The sequence below is a fragment of the Mastigoproctus giganteus genome, chromosome 3, assembly GCF_048544385.1.
Source record: "Mastigoproctus giganteus isolate SK-2022 chromosome 3, ASM4854438v1, whole genome shotgun sequence".
Taxonomy (NCBI): domain Eukaryota; kingdom Metazoa; phylum Arthropoda; class Arachnida; order Uropygi; family Thelyphonidae; genus Mastigoproctus; species Mastigoproctus giganteus.
Genome location: NC_143577.1, coordinates 190,810,993 through 190,838,386, shown reverse-complemented (window position 1 = coordinate 190,838,386; position 27,394 = coordinate 190,810,993). Strand labels below are relative to the sequence as shown.

At 39.0% G+C, this 27,394-nt stretch overlaps 2 protein-coding genes across 2 annotated transcripts in view; both read right to left on the bottom strand.

Annotated features, from left to right (window-relative positions):
- The window catches only part of LOC150088519 (cytochrome P450 2J4-like), a 33,856-nt gene extending 32,519 nt beyond the window's left edge, over positions 1 to 1,337 (bottom strand). The window contains exon 1 of the mRNA XM_090370210.1: positions 1,123 to 1,337. Within this exon, the coding sequence (XP_090226336.1) occupies positions 1,123 to 1,337 (215 nt within the window). The remainder of the gene's footprint in view (positions 1 to 1,122) is intronic.
- A 7,252-nt stretch (positions 1,338 to 8,589) lies between these two features.
- Positions 8,590 to 27,394, bottom strand: part of LOC150088518 (vitamin D 25-hydroxylase-like) — a 46,977-nt gene continuing 28,172 nt past the window's right edge. Inside the window, exons 6-9 of the mRNA XM_090370209.1 lie at positions 23,608 to 23,863; positions 22,199 to 22,386; positions 18,419 to 18,596; positions 8,590 to 8,698 (exon numbers count right to left, since the gene is read on the bottom strand). Of these exons, the coding sequence (XP_090226335.1) occupies positions 8,590 to 8,698; positions 18,419 to 18,596; positions 22,199 to 22,386; positions 23,608 to 23,863 (731 nt within the window). The remainder of the gene's footprint in view (positions 8,699 to 18,418; positions 18,597 to 22,198; positions 22,387 to 23,607; positions 23,864 to 27,394) is intronic.

Sequence of the window (27,394 nt, the reverse complement as noted above, 5' to 3'; positions counted from 1 at the left end):
CGACCCTTCGGGTTGAAACATATTTTTGTTATAAGGTGACATCTTATATCCTCAAAGAGGGAACATTCAGGCATCAGATGTGTCCATGTCTGGTTTTCACCGCAGTGGTATAGTGGTGATTCTTTTATTTCGAAGGTCGAAAGTTTGGCGTTAAAGGTGGTGTAGAGCCCTGGTGAGAACCAGGCCGGCTGGTGGGGATAGACTTGAATAACATCCGGGATGAATTTCTGGGTTATGGTACCTTTAGTTGATTCTGCCCATCGGGACTGCCAGGTTTGCCAGAGATGGTTGATAAGACGTTTTTTCTCTATGTTTCTGTTGTTGGTTGGATCGGTAGTGAAGCCGATGAAGGTTACACTTTTCCCCCTTGATAGTTGAAAGAGCATGCTGCAGCGGACAATTTCCAAGTCCAGGGGAGTGATCCCGCCAGGGCCTGCAACGCATGTGAGTTGACAGTGCAGCACGCTCTTTTGATGGTGAGCAAGATGCTACGCTGTATTGATTCCAATTTCCTTTTGTTGACAGCCGTGGTAGCTTTGTTGTACCAAATCCCTGCAGCGTATGACACAGTCTGTTACAAGTAGTGCTCATGGAGGGTACATACCCTTAGATTCATGCATTCCTTGTAAACGCATTCCTTTTCAAACCTCATTAGAAGCCATTGCGCCACTTATTGCTTGTGATTGGTATTGCTTTGACCTTGTATCGATATACATTTCACCCAACCAACCATGTACAACTCAGAAACTGGAAAACCTTGTTCTGCAGTTGCCATATCCTTCTCTTTAAGATACTTAAATAGACCTCATACATTATGGTTTTCCCCTCTCGAACAGACGAGGTCAGCTCACTGAAATGTTACTGGACAGATAGAATTTAACACTGTTGAATATTCGCTCATTCACATGTATCCATTTTCCTATAACACTGACCTTCCCCTTTACTAGTAGGGTTGAGAGGCAGCGGACGAATCCCTCGACGATTTAAGAGTTATAAGACTACTTAATGGAATTAAATAAGTTAACGTAAATTTCTATATATGAAATATATAAGATGAAAATGGAAGTTTTTGAAATATTACAAATAATAATCAATAGACATAATAAAGGAAAATTTACTCACGAAAATATATTTCCATATTTTTTAGCTAGCTGCTGAAAATCTCTGTGTAAAAATTTGCTAAGGAAAGGCAAATAACCCGCTATGGGTAATCCATATGGTCCAGGTGGAAGATTATTGTACTTTTTACGTTTAAACAAATAGAGAAGTACACAGATTACCAGTAAACTTGCAGTAATGGCTATCGACGTATCTGTGGCATCCTGCAAGGAAATCATTTTGTCTGCACTTATTAGTTACTACTGTGGCACTTCAGTTAATGTGAATTATAAACAGCTCCTATCTGTTTTCGGTTATATTTACAAATAAAAGATAAGCCTATCTAAATAAATATTTGATAAAAATCGGTGTAGTGGGAACTTTGTTCAAGGCTATTTCAAAGGTTCTAAATTTAATTCGCTCATATATTGAACTGCTTATCCTATTTTTCGAATCATACACCTGTTCCTCATTTTAGTGGATTTGCAGATTAATTCCAAGCCACAAAGTTAATTAATGTGTAGTATCTTATATGTATGTGCTAAAAACATTTCTGGATGATTTTACCTAGCCATGATAACTCGAAAAACATAGGAGGTTTTGAAATTTAAAAACTTTAAGTACTATTAATAAACCGCGCCTGTTGTTCGGATAGATTCTTAATTTTTGGTGCAGTCTTATGTAGTGTCGTGGGACAAAACTGAAGTAAAAAAATATTTCTAACTGCTTTTTCGATGATGGCTCAGTGGACACTACGACAGGAGATTAGCAAGGCAATTAATTGCTTATTTACGTGATTTTATTAATTGGAATTAATGGACTGCTTGGGAACTATCTTAGAACTATTTTTGGACCAAGTTTCGGCTTATCAGACTAGCACATCGAAGTTTTAATGGCACGCGAAATTTACGATACTTTGAGGCTAAGCATGATATGAAACAAATTACCATATATTCTGGAGCTTAAGTTGACCTCTGAAACACTAAAAATCACTTGAAATTTTGTGTGTTAAGTAAAGCGCTACAAAGCCCTGTGGCCCATTAGTGAACAAACGAGTTTATCCCCAACAGGGAAAGGGCAGGAGCGGTACACGAATTTGCAGACAGGTATCGTTGTCGGTACACTTTCAGCAGGTGCCGCAGAGGGGAGATCGGCACTTCTTAGATGTTCAAAGACTACAAAAACCAATAAATTATTGATTGACAGCAATTGTGGCCAAAAAAAAAAATTAAGTTGGAGAGGAACGAGATATTCGACTTCTGATTATTAAGTATTTTCATCACTAAGAGATATATTAATTCGGATATATTAACCTCTGCATTTAATATGAGGAGTCATCAGTAGCCGTCCCATACGAAAAACCTACCAAGAGAAATAGGAATTGTCGGAAGCCACGGAATTCGAATGCAAGTTGGAAAATAGCGCTGCTGTGATGTTAGGAACGCAAGCGATAGTTGCAAGAGGACATGTTGTTATTTACTTTAGAAGGCTGCGGGCCAAGTCAGTTTTACGAATTGTGTCCATTGTGCCGAAGTGATCAGGTGGGTTGGCCTGAAGCGTGGGTCTTACGATATCATAAAATTTAATTCCACTTTTATTGATTTAATTGCATACTTGATCGCCCAATCCACAGATACCCTCATTGAGATGGTATCTGCGGATAGGGCGGTCAGTAATGTTCAATATGATTAACCTGCAATCACCCGTCTACATAGACAGCTGCATATGGTGAAAGGACCTCCCCATAATGCTGCTGGTCCTCCAGGTTGCCGGATTGCAGTGGTGGTAGCCTCTGTCCAACGCCCACAGCCTATGTGCCAAGCTACCATCATAGGAATCTGGCGTGTTTGGTGTGTATAAGTGTTAGGAGTTAAATAGGAAGTAAGACAAGAGGAATTAATCATGAATTTTATATCATTGTCTAATCAGATTAACTAGTAAAGGGTAACTGTAATAAGACTGATATATGCAAGGTGTCGTTGATTTAACTTTGTATATTATGATTATATGTTAAATTGTATAAGTTCAGTTGTATATATATGTATGTAATAAATTTCATGTTTTTTTCACTTTGAGTCTTGTTATTCTGAGTAACGCACGCCTGGCTGGCTTAGTTAAAATTTACTCTCCCACAATTTGGTGAGAGAATCCCGGAAACTTATTAAGAGGAAAGTGAAAAATTATCCTCATGATCCTGAGAATCTTCAGTAAGATTCTCAGGTGTATAGCAGTCAGGTGGCAAAAAGTGGGCCTTGGAGGTGTGAGGGCACTTAAAAATCTGAAAAAGATTTACAAGGAAGGTAAAAAGGTAAAAAAAAAGTATAAAATCCCACAGTACGCATTGCAGCAATTGGAAAACGAGATAAATAAATAAAATAAAAACCGCACGCTGAGCGCAAAAAAGGGCATTAACATTTAGCGGCATATGATGCAAGAAAGAAAGCTTATACAGCATCAGACAAAAAAAAAAAACTTCCTGTTTCTTCTATCCATTCGCTCCAATATTTTGTCCAGATCTTTCTTGAATTTATTTAAGCTATCAACTTTCACAATGACAGATGGAAGTTTCTACTGGAAATCAGTCACCTGCTGGCTAAAGGAAAATTTCCGCACTTCTGTTCTACAACTGTCTTTCCTCAATTTGAATTTATCCCCCCCCCCTTTGCATAATCTAAACAAGATGAAGAATCCCATGAACATTCAGCTGCTCAAACCATTCAAGGCCTTATACACCTCAATCATATCATCTTGAAGAAGCTTGATCTCCAAACGTTGCAATTTGCAGAAATTAAGCCTTTCTTGGTAAGAGGAACCCTTCGTTCCCCTCACCAATCATGTTGCCCTTCTCTGTACTCGTTCCAGCAGCTCTGCATCCTTCCTAAATGAGGCCTCCACACCTGAATGCAGTATTCAAGGTGTGGCTTGACCATTATCTTATACAAGGGGATAATCATCTCCTTATCCCTGCTAGCAACATTCCTGTGTATCATTGACAACACCCCATGACCTGCTCTGTCGGCAGTTTGTCTGCACTGCTCAGAAAACTTCATATCTGACTGCAAAATTATCCTCAGGTCTTTTTCATTCTTCACTACCTTGAGTACAATATCGCACAATTGGTATGTTATTCTGGAGTTACTGCTACCATATGCAGTACTTTGCATATGGTACTAATTTGTCAATGTTAAACTTTAGTTGTCACCTCTCAGCCCATCTGCCCAACTTTTCTCGTTTATGTTGCAGTAGCGTACTGTTTTTTTACCAACCTTACTAACCCTACTAACCTTCGTATTTTCTGCAAAATTGGACATATTATTATTATTTTTTATTAGCTATATGGTGCAGGGAAGCCTGAGGCTTATGCTGCACCAGCCAAAAAAATTCCTAAGTTAGCCTGAGAGAGAGAGAGAGAGAGAGAGAGAGAGAGAGAGAGAGAGAGAGAGAGAGAGAGAGAGAGAGAGAGAGAGAGAGTCTAAAGTAGAAGGGAATCACCAAGAAGAGAAGAATGATGATATCTAGCTCAGGACCCTGGGTATGCCAAGCCCATACTCACCAGATGTGAGCTTCGGGAAATTATTCCTGATATACCTTCATAAATATCATTGATAAATACAGAAAACAACAATAGGCCCAACACCGAACCCTAGGGGACTCCACTATTAAAATTATTCCACGTCATTAGTCAGTGTCCATTGATTACCACTCTCTGTCGTCTGCCACTGAACTGTCCCTTTATCCATAGTAGTAACTTGCCTTAATGCCATACTTCTCCAATTTGTATATCAGTCTTCCATGTCAACAGTATCAAAGGCTTTCCTGAAATCCAAGTATTTTGTATGATATCAATTTTTTTGCATCCAGTTCCTTTGTGACCACATCATAGTATCCAATCAAATTGGTCAGACAAGACGTCTCCTTAACAAACCCATGCTCTCTTTGAACTATAACTGGAGTTGTGTCTAGACGATTCTGCAATGCTTTTTTAACCAGTGACTACATTATTTCCCCGGAACAGAAGTTAATCTAACAGGTCTGTAATTACTCGTGTCACCCATTTACCCCCCCCCCCCTTGTGAATTAGGGATCACTATTTGCATATTTCCAGTCCATGGGGACCTCTTCTGAATCTAAGGACGCTGTCATATAATTATTGCTAAGGATTTGCTCACTTCCTTTGCTGCCTCACTTAATATAACTGAATAGATCTCATCCGCCTCCTTGATTTTGTAATAACTGACTTGCTTTCAGTTATTACAAAATAATTTTGCTCTCAGAGCTTAATAAGCTTCTGTCCTCGCTTCCCTACAGAATTCCTTATGTGTGAATGTAGATGCAAAATACTCATTCAGTTTGTCAACTATCTGAGCAGAATCATCAACAGTCGAACCAACGATATCAAGTAGACAAATCTTATTCTTTCCCCTTCCTTCTAGAGTTTATATAAGTAAAGAAGTCTTTGCATCCTTTGCCAAAGATATTTCGGAATCTGCCTTCGTTTGCCTAACCTCTTTTGTGACTTCATTACATACTAGCTTATATGTACCATAGGCTTCTGTGTTGCCTGATAATTTATATGCATCCCATGCATTTTCCTCTCTGCCACGAGTCTCGTTAGTTCATCTGACATCCATTTAGGCCTACACCTTGAACAGTATTTCTTGGTTGGTATGAAAAGCCTAGTAGCTTCCAAGATTAATTCCTTGAATGCTTCCCATTTAGAATTTTCTGTTAGTGACTTCATCAGTTGTTCCCACTGTATAGAATTTAAAAACTGTCTGAGACCACTGTACTCACCTTTACCAAAGCAAAAACCCTTCTCTTTACCCCTGACGGTGTTACATTTTTAAGTAAATCCCGCATCAGCACACTGTGATCACTGCCACCTGGTGGTTCCTTTATCTGCAGATTCTTCATGCGTGAAGAATCACTGCTGATAATCAGATCAAGAATGTTACTCCCTCTGGTTGCCTCTCGAACATGCTGCTATAGAAAACAATCATCCTAAATCCACAAAAGACTTGCTAGTGTTCCAGTGACCAATCCACAAGGTCCAGTCTATATCTGGGAAGTTAAATTCCGGCATTATAAGACAATCTGGTTTACTGGCCCATGATATTTCTCTGTATGGTTGTTTGTTGTACTCGTCAGAGTCATTAGGCCTATAACAAACTCCTACCCTCTTTTTTTTTTTTTATTTCAGAAATGTTTATGTCCCAACAAACTGACTGAACATTGCCCTGTCCATCCATGTCAACTGGATGTACTGCCTTAGATTTTATATATTTCTTAACTAACAGCATAACACTTTCTCCCTTGCTATCCTGTCTGTTCTGTCTGTACACAGTGTACTCCCCAAATTCGAATTCTGCATTCCTTGGGGTTTTTGATGAATCAGAAGTTACGTCTGCAACATAAAATCTATGTAGTGTAAGTTAGTTGAAATCAACAGTATAATGAGAGTGGAAGTAATCTTCAAATCAGAAGATTGTGAAGGTATGAACAGAGTCTCCACATGCAGATGGAATTGGAACACAAGTGCGAATGTCTTTTTATGGGTGACTTCGATCTGCCTCTAATTGAATTGAAAAAGAGGGAAAGACTCGCCATAGGGAACAAAAATTTTAAATAAACTAGATGATTATTATTTGTACTAGCATGTTAGGGAAAATACTAGGAGTAAGAAAATTCTTGAATAAGAATTCACGAATAAGATAATATCGCAGGGCTTAAAGTACAGAAACCATGGCCAGATATGATCACACTGTCGTTAGTTGGAAGATGGAGAAAGATGTTGCAGTAGTTAAAGGCATATTCTTAATATCAGAAACAAAGGAGACTATCAGTTTAAGACATGTATTAATTCGACCGAATGCAGAGGGAAGGCGAACAAATTAGAATTATTGTAAATTCGAATACCCTTTAAGGCAATGATCCCAGAAGCCATGAACTCGCGTATACCATTACGAAAATATAGCACGAGGATGTCGTGCTATATAGAGCAGATAAAGATTGCATGGAAAAGTTACAGAGCTATGATAAGTACTGGAATCTACAACTGTTACAACCGTCAGTGCCAGAGAGATAAGAGTAGAGAGGCCAAGGCTGAGTATGAAAAAAGCAGTGGCTAAGCGAGTAAAGAATAGGGACAAGGAGTTTACAAGGAGTTTTTAATATAATATGTGAGCACAAAAAAGAAGAAACGAATCAGATAGAACCCTTTTGTACTGGGTGTGGGAAAATTTGGATATTTTAATAATCATTATCTAATAATAATCTATTAATTCTCCAGCTGATGTTGCTGCAATTGAATAGGTACTTAGCATCGGTCTTTACTGATAAAGACCCTTCATGCTGAGGAGAGATTGTGCGAGTGAGGCTAAGCCATATGAAATTGGTGATTTCGAAACTACAGACGAGTGTTTATTAGAACATTTTCCAATATAAAGGCAAGTAAGGCACTGGGATTTCATGGCATATAACCAGTAATTTTGAGGAATGCAGCTGGAGAGTATATTGGACCATTGAGGTTAATTTTGAGGATATTATTGGACTCGGGAGAAATTCCTTTGGATTGGAGAACTGCCAACGTACCGCCAATACATAAAGGTGGTTCTAAGAGAGAGAGAGAGAAGTCGGTAACTACAGGCTGGTTAGTCTGACTTCAGTAGTAAGAAAAATCTTAAAGGCAATGATTGAAGAGCGCAATTCAAGTACATATATATAGAAATAGCATTTGGAAGGACACACTCAACATAGTTTTGTTAAGGTAAAATCATGGTTAATTAACTTAGTAGGATATTTTTACACAGCTGGATGTATGGAACAGGTTTTTCACAGTTTTTGGATTTTAGCGAAGCATTTAACTCAGTTTTTCATGAGATGTCACTGTATAAGCTGGAACTTATTGGTATTACTGGAAAGATTCTAAGATGGATTACAGGGTAGCTGCAGGAAACAAGGCAGTAGGTTGCGATTAATGGATATTCATCAGATTAGTTTACCGTCAGAAGTGAGGTCCCCGAAGATCGGTTCTTGGACCGCCGTTGTTTATTATTTTTTTAAATGATGTCGATGCAGGGATAAAAGTAGTGATATCAAAATTTTCAGGCGACGTAAAGATTGGGAGAGTTGTTAATGGTCAGTGGCGAGCGCTCTTTCAGGACGACTTGAACATGCTTCAAGAATGAAGGGTTCAACAAAACAGAAAATCGACCAGAACACATGCAATTTACAGACAATATACACAGAGCAATATGGCATTAGTTGTTGATGCTCCTAAAACCCAACAACAACTGTACGTTGGAGGATTAAATTTTGGAAAATTTGAATTTCACAGATCAGTAAACGAAATTTATTTCACATCATAACCGACTCCATAAATTTGTACAAGAAAAGAATTATAAAACTCATACCGTAAGAAAATGGCATATAATATGAAGATTTTAAGACGGATTTTACATCTTTACTAAGAAATATTTTAGAACTTAAATCTCAGGGTTTGTCCAGGTATTCAGGGTCGTTGTGTAGTTTCCACAAGTTTATCAGAACTATTGAATGTTTGGGAATATCAAAGCCTCGAACGGTAGTATCAGCTAGAGAGCTATAAAAAAAAGAAAAATATTTTTCTAAATATTGAGCTAATAACGAAATGAGTATTTTTAAAAGTAATTTTAAAAAATAACAAATATTAACTTGCTTGAGATTCTAAAACCAAAGTTCACGTTCTACAAAAGTACCGCAAGCCTAAATAAATTTTTGTAGGCGGTTCCTTTTCCTAAACCATTATAAATTCTTTAAAATTAAAGTATGGTGTTTCTTAATCGTAGCTAGTCATCAGTGAACAAAATCATCAATTGACATCACCAATAATTGCTAATTTTGGAGAACCAGGTCATTCTTAAAATAAATCCGTTCAAACATGTTTAGAAATACGAAGGATTTAGAATATAGCAACTCGAAACAAGATATGAAGAGACGATTACTGTAATGTAGTCTTAAATTACATTACAACGGTAATGTAGTCTTAAATCTTTATGATTCCATGAGTACTGCTTGCGCATAAGGGAAAAGTGCTCGATCGCTCCACTTCACTCTTTTTTCAGTTCCAAAAAACATCAGTTATTTCCGTATACATTCGCTTCTGAACATCAGAATGGCCAACTGGCAACAGAAGCATCCAATCCATGGAGCTAATTGTCGTGTCCGTTCCTCCAAGGCTCATGAATTGAGAATTTCCTCTTATAACGGAATCTATACGCACAGAAGAAGAAGAAAAGCGTTAAAATGGATTTACTTTTATTATATTCTATACTATAGTGTCAAAAAAGTAACCAAACACCGCATTTTTCAATTAATGTTTTATTGATATAATGTTTAATAACGAGTAAGACTACCTTTGTCCTTAAATAAACAGTGTATATTTGTAGAAAGGCTCTGAATAAATTTTTGATAACAGGAATTCTTGTGAGTGTCTTTATAGTCTCTTTCGTCAATTTCTGCAGTGTAGCAGAACTAGCGGTATTTTGTTCCATTTTATCTTCAACACAGCGGTGAATTGACCTTCTGATTGCAGGCGCGTTGGCGTGCCGAAAAGTTGTCCCAGCTTAACCAAAAGGGATTCATCAAGGTTAAAGTAGGTACCTGGGGAAGGCCAAAAAAGTTATCCATTTCCATGTCTCCAAACAAAGTCACCATAGATTGTGCAGTATAACGTGTACACTGTCATACTGTAAACGGCTATCCCATTCAATTGTCCAATGTAGGAACAGGAGTATTCCAAATGTCAAAATATATTTCACGAAATTCATTCTTGTTCCATGATCGACAATCAATGGTCCGAGCCCAAGCCAGGAGAAACAAGCATAGACAATGACAACGCCTTCCTAAACTTCTTAGTTAAAACGACATACTGTAGTGAATAACGTTTTCTGGGGAACCTGCCAGTCCCAAAGGCGGCTATCACATCAATAAACCGTCTAACGTAAGTTGCCATTCCAAAAATAATACAGCTTTCCAACGGTCCTGGAAAAATTAAGGGATTGTGCATCAAGCAAGTCGATGCTATATTTTGGACTATAGATTTTCCGTAAACTCCGATGATACGAAACTAATATTAGTTCCTTCGACCTGCATGAACGTCTAGCTGACAGTGTTCGATGAGGGCACAGGATCTAGCGTGCCATTCTTGTGAGTGTCTTCTCATCTCTTTCGCCAATTTCTGTGGTGTAGCAGAACAAGTTCCAGTGTTTTTGCCTATATTCCATTTATTGATTGCTTCAGTCACAGTTAATCTAGGGGTTCTCAGTTTTGGTGCAATTACACGAAATTTCATAGATGGATTAATGCTTCGATCTGTCTACTGAATATCTTTAAACTGCTCACATGTAGCATGAAACTTGGTTGCTTTTATTCCTATTACTAGCAGGTTGATGGGGGTTATGGTTTATTTTGTTCTAAATCCCTTGATACTTTTGTTATGAGCGATTGCCACGGATTTAATAGCATCAATGATCATATCATTTAGGACATTTTCTACAACTTTGGTATGTGCAGAATGGAGTTTTGTTCTACTCCTTCCGTAAAGTTGCAGCTAGAACTTCGCCTGAACTACTACACCTTGTTCTGGCCTTTAATTGTTTTTCCTAAAATTGAGATTTAATTCAAAACCAGAGCTGAAATTCCATTCAGCTCTGGATTGGAAATGCCATGTACACTGCAATATTCTCTTAAAACTGCTGTTCTGCCTGTTCTTTGTTACACGGAACTTTGTCATGCTATCCTATAATTTCTATTCAAAGAACTGCTATAATGTAGTAAGGTAGAATTGTTCACAATATCACGAGACAGCTGAATTCATGGTTTCATCGATGACAATAGACTTATTCTAAACCACATTAAACGGACTAATATGATCACTCTATCATCAGCAAGCTTCATTGTTAGTGTTAATCTAAAACAATCTGAATGAAATAGTTCTTCACACACTCCACACCTCATTCCTGGACTTTGCAGCAACGTCAGCGTCTTTGCACGTCACACTGCGAGACTGCTGTAATGCGCAATATTTCTGTTCTCTGTTCTACAATTGGCCGTGATGTGCATTGCCTTGAATCACCTTCGGCTTACCAGCAAGTATGCAATAACGGTAACTCATTCTAAAGATGTTTTCTGATGGTTGTTGGCCCTACACTCATGCCACTTCCGTCAATGGAACTGGGATAACTTCATAGTCAGCTCATTAAGGGTGTCTTCGTGATTTAATTTCGATATCCGTTTCATTTCTCGATATGCACTTGGATTCATTAATGGCGATGTACATGACTTTTGATAGATGGCTGTGTACCCCCACATGGAACGGATAATGCTGTACTCCGCATAGGGAACATGTGTGGTCGCGTTACTCATATCTTTCACTGCTATACAGTTACAGCTTTTGGGTATCGCACTCTTTTTGCTTTCTGCAAAATCAGGGTCAGTGTACAGTGTCAGTTAAGTGACTAATTTAGTCACCGTATACAAAACAAAATTAAAGTCCTGTCCACATAAACAGTATTACTCAATTTAAGGCTGCAACGTTCGAATCTAGACCATTTCCACAGAGCGTGACAGAGAGAGTAGGTACTCAATCTAGTTAGGTACTTCAGAGATTATAAAACCGCGTAACCCAGTCCATTCTTTTCTGACTAATTCGGCCATGTTGGAGGATAAAAAGGCGATAAATGTTTCTGGTATGTGGAGAGAAAATACTTCTCAAAATGCTTAGATTCGATTTCCGTCGTCGTAATTCGATTCCAGGCTATTTCACACCACAGGGGTTCAGTAATGGCGGTGTTTAATGCAGTTTAAAACAAATCAGTTGTTCTAGTCACCGTAATCTCCGGGTTTTTTTTTTTTTTTCTGAACATTTAAGAATTATTCCCATTACAAGTTCTCGCAAAGTTGGCGAGATACACAGTCTCGGAAAGATAACACTGTGCTCCCATTTCCCCTCACAACGAAAACCCTAGTGTTTTGTCTGAAAAACAGGCAAATCGACCACAGAATACAAATACTGCAATTTACAGACACAATACATCAGAGCCTTATAGTCTTAGTTGCCTTGTCGCAAAACGAATAAAGCAAGTAAAAATTAAGTCTTTATTAGCTTCAGGGTTATGGAATAGACTATCCGTAAAATAATAAAGGGGTGCTTAAATGTTTCACAGAATTATATATCCACAATTCGGAAACCTGAACACCTGTTCATCCCCAAATTCATTTACATACACAGTATACCGAGGTCTTAATTTCTAAAAATTTCAAAAGAAAGTTTTCATACGGAAAGCTTTATTGTTGGCTTTTATTCTCTTATCCTGCGGTTCACTAAATCGCAATTCACTTAGGATCAACAAGTGGGAGGAGGACTGGTTCGAGATCTCACTTTTTTGCTACGGTTCTGTTTTATCCTTCATGGATTTTTTAATATTTTAAAAATTCTGGTGTTTTTGCGTCTGTAGATGTCGCTATGGGTCATCGTGATGCATTTATGTAGTTGGAAATAACCTTTATAATGGAATGCTCAGAAGTCTTCTTAGTGTGTTGGTTATTGGTTTTGCCAGTGTGATACTAGATGGAAGGAAGCAGGAACAAGAATGCGATACGATGAGGAGCCAATGTATATTTTGTGGATTTCTCTTGTTGGTCGTCGTCAGTATGGAAGTGGAAAGTACCTAACCAGTTCTTAAAGGTTGATAAAAGTTTTTGAATGGAATGAGAGCTGAATACGCGATTTGTAGTTCACGCGGACATGCTCATCTGTAAGGCTATTTCCGTACGGGTTCTAGTTGTTCTTTGAAGAACAAAAGATATCGGACATTGAATGTTTCCCTTTAGGTACCAGCACTTATTTTCTTCCATTTGGCCTCTCCCACTTGAGGAGCGATATATATTCTTTCCTCTCCCCAACCAATTCAATGCATTGTGGGTGGGAGATTAAATTAGACCCATCTGCTGAGTGACTCATTCTGCATATCGTGATCAGCTCTTGTGAAATTTTAGTACTAGCAGAGTGAGCCCATTCTTAAGTGCGAATGCTGTATCCTTATACGGAATATTGAAAGTTCTTTTTGAGGGAAGAACATTTTGCGAAGCATGAACCTTTTAGTATATTCATTCCGCTGTCTAAAGGCCGTTATTATCCTTCGCTAACGCATGCATGTACGAAACGTCTTAGGAATGCTTTGAAAAGTTCAAAATATTATCCAGCCTCGTGCCATGATTTACGTGGTATTCACAACAGCAGGAACAATTACTAGTTTCTAACAGCCGTTCACTGTCCAATGTGGTATGCAGTTATGTTAATAAGTACGTAGGGGGAAAAATTCGTAATCAAAACTTTTCTTCGGTAAATCATATCCCATTCCATATGAAGTGGAGCCGGTTTGTATTGTGCATTCTAGCTAAGTTAGTGTGTGGTATTGCTGGTGGCGCCTAGGCATTTGCCCATCTCCATCTTGTTCATCTGTGGTGGTGCAGAAACTTTGTAGAGCGGGCTCGAAAACGTATTGGATCTCGTGTCAGCCTGATGTGTTGGTCTGTCAACCATCACCTGTAGTGCTGAAACGCACAAAATTCCGCACCCATCGGAGATAGTGCAATACCGTTGGGCGCTGGCTAGATTAGTGCAGCCACAACTTTATACCTCAAACTGACTTGATTTGTTTTCATCCTAATCCTCGCCACTTTCTGAAGCATACAAATGTCTTTGCTGTAGCTTCCGATTCACCCCACCCCTGCTTGTCTTCAACCGTGTTGGACAATGAATCGTCAGTCATTGCGACATGGATAGAGAATGAACTAACTACGTCAAGTTTTGGAGTGGAGCCAGAAGAACTAACTCTAATTGTAATTAGATGTATTACAATTGTCTAATTAGTAATTCAATATTTATAATTTTCTCGTGCGAAAAGTGAACAAATGCTAATTTACAATTTATTCTTAAACCCTTATCTTTAAATGTTGGACCTCGTATCTTGAGCATAATTCAAGCGAGCTTACTGCCGATTTACTCCACATTAGTTGTTTTAACTTCTATGGTTTGGGTGCAGTTTCTTTTAGTCTGCACCGTAATTTAAATGTTTAAAACATATTCAATGAATTCATTTTAGCAGCGTGACCAAATTCGGTGTATTCGGTCATTTAGCAGATTCCCAGGTGGACTTGCAATTAAATAATTTAATGTCTGATGAAGACTTACTGGCCACTTACCTATAAACATAGACCCTTCCTTTCGGGTTGCGCTCTTCGCCACATGTGATAAGAACTTGGATGGATTCCACCTTAAAAAAGTAACATTTGTAGTGAAACGTGTAAGATATTGTTTGATTAACATTTTGTTTGTCACAAAGCAAAGGTATTGCGTAAGATAACGCTTCTATTGCATCACACAGTAATTGCAAGTTATTGCATCAGCCGTTTCTATAAATATTGCGTTTGGAAGGGTATAAACGCTCATTGGTATCCTGTTCTGCTGACGTATAAGCATGGCTCCATATTTCAGTTGACACGAAGAAAAAAAATACGTGTAGCTGTTGCTCTGTCCCAGGAAGGGTTTTCTGCGCGTGCTATCGCTGATAAAATAGGCTGCCACCAGTCAGCAGTATCCCGGGTGCTGAAATTAAAGCGTGAAACCGGTGATGTGAAGAAAAGACCTGGATCAGGCCCTAAGAGAGTGACTACGCTTTCCCAAGATCGATATTTGAACGGCTATGCCTTCGTAATCGCCATGCTAGTGCTCCTGATCTAAACCTGGACTTTGAGATGGCCTCTGGTGTTGAAACAAATACAAGAACTATCCAAAGACTGCTTTCGGAATGTGGTCTGCATGACTATCGGCCCAAGAAGCCTTTGTTGAACCAAAAAAAAAAAAAAAATAAATAAATACAAAAATGAGAAAGAAGCTACTTTCTTGGGCTAAAACGCATGTTTCATGAACAATGGGACACCGTCATCTTTTCTGACGAATCGAAATTCAACCTGCATGGATTGGATCGGAAAGGATATGCCAGAAGACGAAAATCGGAGGCATACCATCCTGACTGCATAACACCGATTGTAAAGTTTCCCCGCCGGTCAGATGGTCTGGGGATGCATAATAAGCAACGGGGTGGGGCGAATTAATTTTATTAACGGAACTGTGAATGCAGAAACCTACACTGCTATCTTGGAGGAGTGCCTGAGACCCGTTATTAGGGATCACCACACAGACGTCCAAAACTGCATTTTTCAACAGGACTCAGCACCGTGCCACACAGCAAAATTGATAAGTTTTATACTATTTGCATTTAATGACGAATTTGGCTTCTTGCCTCACAAGGCTTAAAACTTACTTACACCAATGTTTTCCCTCGTTTTTCTCCCTTAAGGTGCATTCATATCTCCGGAAATGCTGGCATTAGTGTTGGACTGGCCTGTCGACAGTGCAGATTTGAACCCTATTGAAAATTGCTGGTACATAATGTCGTCTAAAATTGCTCAGAAGAAGCCAACAAATAAGATTTCAGCTGCAGGAGAGCATTGTAAGGGTGTGACACCACGAAATTGGGCAACGGTATATTCAAAAGTTAATTAACTCTGTGCCTGATTGTGTAGGTTTCTGCATTCACCATTCTGTTAATAAACTTGGATTACATTCACAGAGATATATATCCCATCTAACAAATGCATTTCGAACATTTCTGCAACCCACAATGCAGCCCAAAACACATTATTTGCAAAATTCACAAGTTGTATTTTCTTTTTGTCCGCCACTGTAAGTGAGGAGAGAGTAGAGGCTGGAAAGTGGTCCAGCGATGTGTGTAGCTGAAGTAGTGAATAAATCCCAATATTCAATTGGTCATGTAATTGGTGACGGTTGGAAGTATTGGATGACTGGCAGTATGTTATTCCGAGGCCAGGAATAGATGGATTTCAGAAAGAAGGAACCCAGTCCTTTGATGTCTCTACTCCTTTGATAGCATATCTGGCTATATTATATTTAATAGGATGGGCTGGATTCACCAGGTGAACCAAGGAGAAGGAGATATCTGTGTAGTTTGAGTTGGTTCAAGCACATTGATTCACCAGAGGCCGAATCTTTAGAATGGATGACCATAGTGGTGTCAATGACCGTTTCACGTTGAGTATTTGAGAAGGTTGACAGTTGGCGAGATTTGTTCAAGATATCGAAAGAAGAAACGGCTGACTAGTTTGCCGGAAGCACACCATTGGTAGTTGTTGCACACGTCTGTCGCGTGTGCCCAGCAACTATCAACGGGGATGACCACCGGGTTAGTGAAATTGCTGAACCAAAGCACAGAGTGGCAATTTGTATCCACGAATACAAGTATCCTTTGATTGGTCAGGTAATTGGTGAGACTTGGAGGTTTTGGATGACTGGCAGTATGTTATTCCCAGGCCAGGAATAGATGGATTTCAGAAAGAAGGAACCCAGTTTCAGGTAATTTGAGCACAAACTGCTTGGAGGGAGCATGGGAAGTGACTTAATTTTTGTCACTGTAATATTCTGATTTCTGATAACTTGCTGCTTTTGGAGTTTCATCGGTAGCTTCACAGGTTCTTCTGTGATATAGCATAACCTTGTATTTTTGCTGAGAGTATGCAGGGATCGTAAGGCAGGCAGACATCAATATTTTCCGCCTCTATCTTCTTTTTAAGTTGATCGACTACCACACGAGTATCCTGGGTTTCGATTTGATTTCCTGAAAACTGTTAGGGTGTGGTGCCATAATCCGTTTGCCACTTGGCGTTTAAGAAAATAGGACAGTTTAAGTCACATATTGAATATGCAAGGTCCATTTTGTTCCCCTTGCAGTTTGCACATATTATTGGCTCTGATTATTCCTTTGCGTTCCTTATATGAATAGCCATGCTCAGCACAATGTACACAAGGGGAAACCATCTGGGTGCATGTGTGGGTGATGTGTCTGAGCTTCAGACATCACAAACACTTGAGGACTGCAAAATTCTCCCGAAATCGAAGAGAGGATCAGCCTATGTACAATTTTGACTGAGATGTGATAATTTTCCAGTTCGAGGGGAGAGTTCGACAATCCAATTAACATTTTGCTTCGTGGTAGTTGGTATGGTGTATTTAGGAATGAACCCTTTGTGCATATCCTCAGTACTGAGATATTCATTCAAGTTTCGCTAGCAGACATCCTCAACGAGTTCATTATTGGTAGTTTCACCAGTAACATCAAAAATTATTATGGATGTGTCCTGACCTTTGGTTTCGGCCTGCAAACCAATTTCAGTTATTGTTGGATTTTGGAGTAATAACTGGGCTCTTTTGTTGCTGTCTTAACAACGATCCAAACATTCCTGATTTTGCGAATGTAATTTACTTTAAGTTTTGAATAATTTAACCGCTGCAGAAACTCCATTTGATTTCAGGGCAAGAACTTCCTCTAGATGAAGCCTCTGAGCACTGCTTTGTCTGGAGTATTTGCAGCTTGATGATATCCACATCAAGGGAATGTTATTCAGTTGGTAAGTCATGCTCCATTTGCTGTTGTTCAGTATCTCTGGATATTGGGGACTCTGCACCCGACCGAGCAGCAACTCTTCTGGATTTTTTCTTTCAGATCGTGAAGGCGGGACTGACAGAGTTGTCATCTAACTCTACTTGTGGAAAATTGAGTTTATCTGCTCTCAAGGGGAGTGACAACAGAATCTCTCCATAATTTGACAAGAGTACACATACATTTTTGTTTCTAAAAGCGAGCACTAACACACACAAGGGCATGCAACTAGCGCACAAGCACCAGATGCTTTTCACATCAATGAGCTGGCTCGCCATTGGTTTGACGCTTTTTTGTTATTCGACCAATTTCTATATATATATCGAGAACACCCGGTTTAATTTCAGTTAAATCTTTGTCTTGCTGATTTTCAGACTGAGTTGCAGACATACAGTATCTTTATGTATTTGACCACATGCTTTGTCATGTGGTACGAACATGTGATGCTGATACTGAAGGATAGCTCCGTTTTATGTAAAGGGTAAGTGTACCTATTAAGTTGGCACCTCAGTTTCTGATAGTCAAAAGGAATTCCTTAAAAAACAGATTTCTAAGAACAAAAAAAGCAAAATAGTGATTCGTGAAGTTTTTTGTCAATTTTTAATAACGTGAATTCTACATTGTGCGCAAATATGATTAACTACACATCAAATTGTCAAGAAAGATAATCTTGCAGACTAGGTAATATAAAACATATCTTTTTATGAAATGTATTATATTTCGGATTTAAAATTTCTTCCTTGTTACCTTTCAGAATTTACCAATTTCTGTGAACAAAGCGTACTTTGCAAATTTTTGGTTTATAGGTGAGAATCATTTCTGCATCCAACTTTGGTGTTGCATCATCTGGTGACCTTATTTCATACTTCTGCACAACGAAGGTAATGAAACAAAATATTACTGCTTTGGCAAGTATTTCTCCCGGACATTTACGTTTACCTAGAAGAGAAAAAGGAAATGACATTTGAAGAATCTTTGTTAAAAAAAATACTTATCACATGATCTTACATATAATCCAAACACCAAGTCATCTAAATTCTGATATAACATAAGAAAAGAAAATGTGATTTGAGAATTAAAATGTTTTCGTCACTGAAGGGGTTGAATCCCTCAAATCACTCCCTTAGTTAGCATCTTGGTTACTCCTCATTTCTAATACAGGGTAGGGTTCCCCTTTCCTCTCAAGGTCTCTGAATAAAAAATACATTTTTTCTTCCCTTCACACATTAACTCATTACCTAGAATCTTATCTGGAATATTATCTGTTAAGACATTGTCTAGAACAATAATATAGGTTACCACATTCTCATCCTACTACGCCTATTAAATCCCTTATATTTTCTTTCTTCTTTACCCCTCTAGAACCGTTACATCATTACAGGACTCTTATTTTGTCTACAATCTAACCAAACTTAATTGTACATTACAAAAATATATATTTCTTTGAAAGACTATCAAACAAATCTCGCACTGAGTTCAGCCTGTAAGTGTATGAGTTAGGGGTTCAACAAAAACTGGAACACACTTACCTTTCAAATGGGCACCTGCTCCAATTATTTTGCACTCTGGTATTTCTCGGTGGCAAACAGGCTTCTCACATCAGTTTCAAATATTTCTGGCCGTCTATCTCTTCTTCTGAGGCTCTTGGACTAGGCACTTCCCACGTAGATTTCTCGACTCGCATATCTACATATCTGGCTCACTTTCGACCGGACCGGATCTAGACTCACTTGTCGCTTCCTACACATTTTTAACTTCAGCAATGCAGCATGCGAGTTCGTTGCTAGACATGCTAATCAAACAACAATTGGACTGCCTATAACTTTACTTTATACTTAAGAACACATGATCCCCGCTCGTTCGCTCTTCAAAAAAAAAACCCAACTCTACACATTCTCTCGACACTCTTTTTTTCTCCCCTTTTCACATATCACCACTCTCTAACCCGAACTCATGTCCTCACTATCCCTTTTTTTCTTTTCCTTCATCTCGCTCCCACGAATTCCAAATACGAACTAAACCTCTCACTCCCACACACACACACCCCTTCAATCCTCAACTCACGACTCACGAACCTTCACATCCTAATCCTTTTTCCTCAGCAGCTTGAACCTCCTCCCACGGGACTCTCGATCAATCCAAATACAATAATTAAAATTTTCACTCCTTCCTATTTGCTAAAAAAACTTATCATACACGTCTACCTCGTAAACAAACCAAACTCTCTTATAATTTTCTTGTTTACTTCGTTTATTTAGCACTCCAGCAATACAACTATTTCGTCTATGTCGATTGCCTCCCTAAAGTAGCTATTTTCGTGTTTACGCTTTCCTTGCTTAACGTCACCAACTTAACTAAAATCCGCCACACTGGCTCTGTTTTCTTGACGCGAACACGCCAGACTGTCCCGCCACGTATCCTGTATTCTCCAATCTTTCAACATATTCAAACCTTAATACTCAAACATCAATATTTACCGCAGTTAAACGTAATATTCAAACCTTAATTATTCTCACTTTTCTCTGCCCTTCAAGCATTTAATTCAGATAAAAAATATTTCCATTATATTTGAGGCTGAGTTGGTAGAACCTGGTTTCTCGTTCCCTCCATATGAAAGTGCACTGGTAATCCGATTGAAGACTACATCTCGGCTCCTCACTGAAGAGTACAGTGGCCTGTTGCTGCTGGGTCCAATCGACAAGTCGCTGGTATCAACTTAAACGGTATCTTTTTTATACAGAGGTAAATAGAACACAACTGGTTATCTTACATAAACACTGATGTACGCTATGTCTCCTGAAACCTATAAATAATTTGTTATTCTCTAGATCCAGAAATTTCTGAACAGCGTGACATATCGCAGTTATGGCCAGATAATAGGAAGCTTGTGTGAACGCAACACCTGTCCGGTACGACCTGAAAGAGGTCTTCTAGATAGGTTTTGTTTTGGAAGTGGCTTTTCGATCTTCTTAACAATGCCGCGAGTCACCTTCATAATTTGGCCTCTTCAGCTTGACTTCGTCCTGTCTTAATCCATCCTGTTGCTTTCCATTTCTGACAACCATGTGAAAGATGTCGTGATGATGCTGTTGCAGTGATAGGTTGAGAAATAAATATGAAATGTTATAACGTTTCAAAATGGTCAGCTACCTGGTTACACGATTTTTATGCATATTTTTTATTTGGTATTAAGTGGGCGTGTCAATTGAGTGAATTTGACCTTTGCTTATGGGCCAGGCAGCAATTTATTCATTTCATAATTAATATTTGGCTCTGTTGCTATTTGTATTCAAAATATCTATTGTTATTTGCTCTTATGCTCAAGAACAAACATCCGATAAATACTCTACACTTTAATCGGGTATGTGCGCCTTCCTCAGGAGTCTTTCCAGTCATGGCGATCCTGATTTTCAGAAAGGTTGTTGAAGCACGCTTAATTGTGCATCAGAACAGAGGATCTAGGGGGCGCTAAGTGACTGAAAAATTCAATGTTTATTATTTAGTCGTATTTAGTTAAAGAAATATCTATTTCCAACGAATTAGATGGAAGTTGACGAATCTGGGATTTTGTAGTCGTGTGCCTATAAAAGCAATGTCTTCTCTAAAAAAACCAAAGATTCGACCTGAGTGATGCGGCAAACGCCAAGATTGGACTGTGCAAGAGTGGAAAAAATCATGTAGTCTGACGAGTCTCCATATCTACTCTTATTTTGCACCAGTGGTAGTTTGAAAGTGTTGCGTGAGCCTCATGAAGCCATGCATCCAAACTGTCTTGTGTCTGCCACTCAAGTGGCTGGAGTTGGTAACATGGTATCAGGTACGTTCCATTAATAACGACTAGCATGCTGTTAGGACGGATTACCTCAAGTGAATATATTTCTGTCGCATCGGACTAATTTGTCATGCAGTGCCTCTTTTTTACTCTGATTGCGTTGCATTCTTTTAACACAACAACAACTGTCCACCGTGCAAAAACTCTGAGTGGTTCCAGGCACATTCCGATGATTTTCATCATCTACCCCGGCCGCCTAATTCTTCAAATGTGAACCCAATTTAGAATGTGTGGGATATGTTGAAAAGTGCAGTTTGTTTTCGCAGATTTCTTCAGACTATAATACTGCAGCCTCCAAATATCCTGATGGAACAGTGATGAAATCCGTAGATAGGCTCCATCCGACACCAATTGGAATCTATGCCACTACGTCCACAAGCCATAATTAGACAAAATAGTATTAATTTTCTGTTTTATTGGATGAATACAAAAGTATCTGGAAGATCGTTTTCCATACGGAGTTCAAGGATAGAGACTATAATCACTGTGGAGCCCGACTGGGCTGTGCAGCATTACAGTAATAGGATGCATGTTTCCTGTTATTAATATGAGCATTGTAAATAATTCATTTTTACCAATAGTACAATAAAACTAAACATCCTACTGAATCATTTGATTTTGTCAGTTGTAGCCTCCCTTCAATGTTTATTTTCTTTAATAAAATAATATGAATACTCTTTCTGAAATATAAAGAAAGTTGGACTCCTACCTAAAGCAAATGGCATGAAAGCTGGATTTGACTTCGTTCTCTTTCCATCTTCGCTGAGAAATCTCTCTGGTTGGAATTTATCAGGCCTGTCCCAGTGTTTCGGATCGTTATGAATTTGCCATAAGTTATATATTACAAATGAGTGTTTTGGTATATCAAAACCTCCAATGGTAGTGTCAGTTGAGGCACTGAAAAAAAAATATAAAAAATAATTACTGGAATATACATTTTCCAATTTTATTAAATTAACAGTAATAAATATCATACATTGGATGTTAATTTATACTTTTGGATTATATTTCTTCTGTACGAAGCAGGAAACCTAATTTAAAAGTAATTTAAATATACATTGCGCCACCATTAATATCCGGAAACCTGCCTTTAGACAAGAAAATGAGCTTTTCTTGGGTCATTTAATATTTTGTGCTGAAACCTTTTGCTTTTATGACGGCCTTGAATCTTCGCTGCATACTCTCAACCAGCTTTTTATAAATGTCAGGGGATATGTTCCTCCACTCGGCCTTTAACGCAGCCACCAGATCGGCCTTGTTGTTAGGGCGATCTCGACGTGCACGTACCCGACGATCCAATACATCTCAAAGATGCTCGATTGGGTTCAGATCAATCCTTTGGGCTAGCCAATCCAACTCTTCCACACCCATGTTCTCAAACCACTCTTTTACGACCCGAACAGTATTGCATGGCGCATTGTCTTGCTGATACAGGTATGGGCGTTCCCCGAAGTATTCCCATAATGTAGGAAATGCATAATTGTCCAGGTTTTTCTGGTATTGCACAGCATTCATGGTTTTGTCGATGACGACTAATGAGACCAAGCCAATCAATGAATGGAGCCATATACAATGACATTGCCTCCATCAAACTTCATTGTTGGGAGGATACAATCGGAAGGAACTGTTCCCCTGGCATTCCCCACACAGAGGAACGGGTATCAGACTGGTAGAGTGCGAACCTCTACTCGTCTGTCCATAGGACAGTTTTCCACTGTTCTACAGTCCAGGATTCGCGCTCCTTATGCCATGTTAATCGGAACTAGCATTTGTTGAGGTGATCAATTCTGTTTAACTGTTGAGGTAATTCTACTTAATGTGTCATCTTGCATGCCTATTTTTGCAATTGTCTGTTCAAAGCCCAGTTTGCATATTTGTAGCAGGTTGTGTGACGTGTTGCATGTATAGGACCTGTTTCCCCATCCGTGGAGGGGTATCCGCATATTAATGGTTGGGCAGTGTAGCTGTAACGGACAATATATCTTAGTAGGAACAATTGTTAATAGGAATTAATTTTTATCTACTGAGGATTTAACTGGTGCATAAAATGAACAGGATTAAGAAAAATCAGAAAAATCCATCTTGTTTAGCATATGTTTACAATGACATTATTCTTACTATCTAAATCCTCCTGTTGGTACCACAGTCATGAATCTTTGCGCTTCCATCAAGTATGCTTGTGTATAGGGTAGATATTTTTGGTCTTCTAGAGTAATTTCCCTGCTCGTGCCGACAACATCTCGAATTTCTTCTGCAATTCGATGTTGGATATCTGGGAAAGCAGCCAGTAGTACAAGGGTCCACGAAATCGATGCAATCGTAGTTTCAGTTCCACCTAGTAAAAATACTCGTACATCTGGTCCCACTATGGAATCTTGAAAGAAAAAGAATGATACAATCAGATTAATTCAAGTAGAAGACAAAGATCAGGGTAGCCAAAATGAACCTTTATGCTATTCTTGAATGTCACGATAACAAAAAATTGTGAATAAAATTTTAATTTGCTTTTCCGTTTTGATTTAGTATCTTTTATTAGATTACTAAAGATTTATTTAAATTAAAATATTATAGTAGTATTGTGTTTTGCCTATACGTTCAAGTTAAAAACAATAGTAAATCAACTTTGAATACTGCTGTATACAAATGGTGGATCAATGTCGTTCAATGCTTTTTAATAATTTTTTTAGCAGGTGGGATAATCTATTATTTACATCTTGTCTCGCAACTTTTTCAATGCATCAAGTTCCTTTGTTTAGGTAGTTTCTAACCTTTTAATTTCTGGGTTTATCGCGGAATTATAAAATAAATGTAGGGGTTTGGTGTTCAATTGTCAGTGTTGTGTGATAATGCGGTAAACTCTACTTTGACTGATGGAGATGTGCAAAAAAAGGAAAAGCTGTTGCCGATGAAGGCTCGTAAAAATTGTATGCTTCTGAGAAGTGGAAGTGATTTCTTATCACCTTTTACAATTGGTGATCTGCCATAGTCTAATTTGTGTACGAAAACCATAATCTTGGATTTGACTAGGGATAATTTCAATTTGGTTTTAGAGGACTAAGACAACAGTTCAAGATGTACTTTATTAACGTACAGTTCTAAATCCCACTTTGAGTTTCCATTGACCAAAATTATGTCATCAGCATATGCAATTTGTTGCCCGTTTCAAATTCAATCGTCTTAATCAGCCAATCATCAAAGAACTAGGCTCCAAACCAAGGGACCCAAAACTGACCCTGAGGGCAACCATGGAGACAGATCTGTGAATCTTCGTGCTTTTAATAATGACGGTGACAGTGAGATCTGCAAAGTAATTCCTTACAAATTTATAAAGCTGAAGATAGCAATGATTGGAACGAAGTCTACCGAGGGCACTTGATAAAAAGCTCCCTCAAAGTCGATAAAGATCGCCAGAAAGTACTTGGAAGTAGAGCTATCAATAAGGTGGTGAAGTTCTGATAAGCGCCTTCGCATCAAAGTCCTTGCCTAAAACAGTATTGGAAGAAAGATGTATAATGGAAGAGATAGTGAGTTTGCATTTGTTCAGGCATATGATGCAAGAAAGCAAGCTTGTACAGCATCAGCCAAAAAAGCCTTCTGTTTCACTTATCTGGTCACTCCAAATGATTTGTGTAGTTCAGCCTTAAATTTATTTAACTATCAACTTCCACAACAACAGATGGAAGTCTGTTCCAGCAATCAACTACCCGCTGGCTAAAGGAAAACTTACGCACATCTATTCTGCAACTCTTTCCTCAATTTGAATCTATGCCTCTCCCCCTCAGGTTCGTAATGTGAGCAAGCAGAAGCCTGCTGTGGACCTGCTGAATCCATTCTACGCTACAATCAGATCACCTCGCAGGTGCTTTGTCTAGAGACACGCAGTTTACAGAACTTAAGCCTTTCTTGGTAAGAGCACCACCTGGGTTCCTCTCCCCAATATCGTTGCCCTTCTTTGTACTCGTTCTAACAACTCTACATCCTTAAATGAGGCCTCCAGACCTGTACAATGTACTCAAGGTGTGGCCCCACCATTGCTTTATACAAGGGGAAAATCACATCCTTGTTTCTGCTCGAAAAATTCCTATATATCATTGACAAGACTCCATGACCTCACTGGTTAACCTTTGTAAATCAATAACTCTAGGAAATCTGATTGGTGACAACGCCAACATATCTGATTTTTTCAAATTCCTCAGGCAAACTGGACTTTTTAATCTTTTCTGATTTCAGATTTTTTTTCTGTCACAGATTAAAAATTTCAAATTTTTTATATAATAAATGAATGGGCGCGTTATAGCCATATCAGCTTATGCAACATTAACCCTCCCATAACAACAACTCCATTACCTGCACTGGCAGCCTATCTGCGCTATTTAGAGAACTTCATATCTGACAGCACAATTGTCCCCGGGTCTTTTTCACTCCATTTCCCTGAGTGTATTACCATAGAGTCAGTACGTTACTCTGGATTTACTTCTACCCATATGCAGTAATTTACATTTTTCAATGTAAACTTCAGTTGCCACTTCTCAGCCCATCTGCCTAACTTTTCTAGATGCTGTTGGAGTAGCATATTGTCTTTACTGTCATTAACAACCCTGCCAACCTTTGTATCATCTGCAAACTTGGACATTAAGCCTGATATACATTGTGCTGCCACTTTATTAGGTACACCCCTGCTGTGCACACAAATGGTTTGTCCCATAATGTGGCAAGTAACATGACCACTGTTGTGGATATAAAGGCAGCAGAACAACCCTTCTAGTATCAGGTCTTACTTCGAACGTGGCATGGTAGCAGGTGCATGACTTGCAGGACAAAGCATCTCTTAAATGGCAGTTCTGCTGAACTTTTCACGCACCACAGTTTCATGGGTGTATCGAGAATGGTGCAACGAACAGAAAACATCCTTCAACGGCACTCATGTGGAAGAAAATCGCTAGTTGATGAGATAGGTCAGAGGAGGATGGCTAGAATTGTGCAAGCAAACAGACGCGCCACATTGTCGCACATCACGTCAGAATACAACTTTGGTGCGCAGAACAAAATATCGCAACGAACCACTAGTCGCACTTTGTCGCAAATTGGCGACAACAGCCGACGGCCCCATCGCGTACCTTTGTTACCAATGACGAACAAGAGCGCACACCTCCTGTGGGCACAGCAACACCAGCACTGGACTACCGAGGATCGGAAAACAGTTGCTTGCTTTGACAAGTCGAAGTTCTTGGTGCATAATGTTGATGGAAGGTTCAGAATTTGGCGAAAACAACATGAATCTATGGACTCGTCATGCCTGACGACTACTGTGCAAGGTGGTGAGGCCAATGTTATTGTGTGAGGAATGTTTTCTTGGCACACGTTGGGTCCATTGATACCCATAGATTTACGTCTGAATGCCATATCGTACCTAAACATCGTTGTTGACCTAGTGCATTCGTTCATGTTGACAGTTTATCCTCAGTCCGGCAGGATAATGCGCCGGTGCACAAAGCTCGAATCACTATGGAATGGTTCCATGAACATGACAATGATTTTTTTTGCTGCAGTGGCCCGCTCATTCTGCGGATCTCAATCCCATTGAACATCTTTGGGATGAGCTGGAAAGGGCTGTTCGCTGCAGGCCTACACCTCCGTCGAATCTCAAAGAACTGCGTGACACTCATGTCTGCATAGTACTTCATTCCTGCACAACGTTTCAGCATTTTGTTCAATCCATGCATTGACGAATTCAGGCTGTTTTGAAGGCTAAAGGAGACTCAACATGCTACTTGGTAGGTGAAACTAATAAAGTGGCAGCACAGCGTACCTTCATCAATATCATTGATAAATACACAAACCAACAATGGGCCCAACACCGAAACCTGTGGAACTACCCCCAATAACATTAGTCCATGACGAGTAG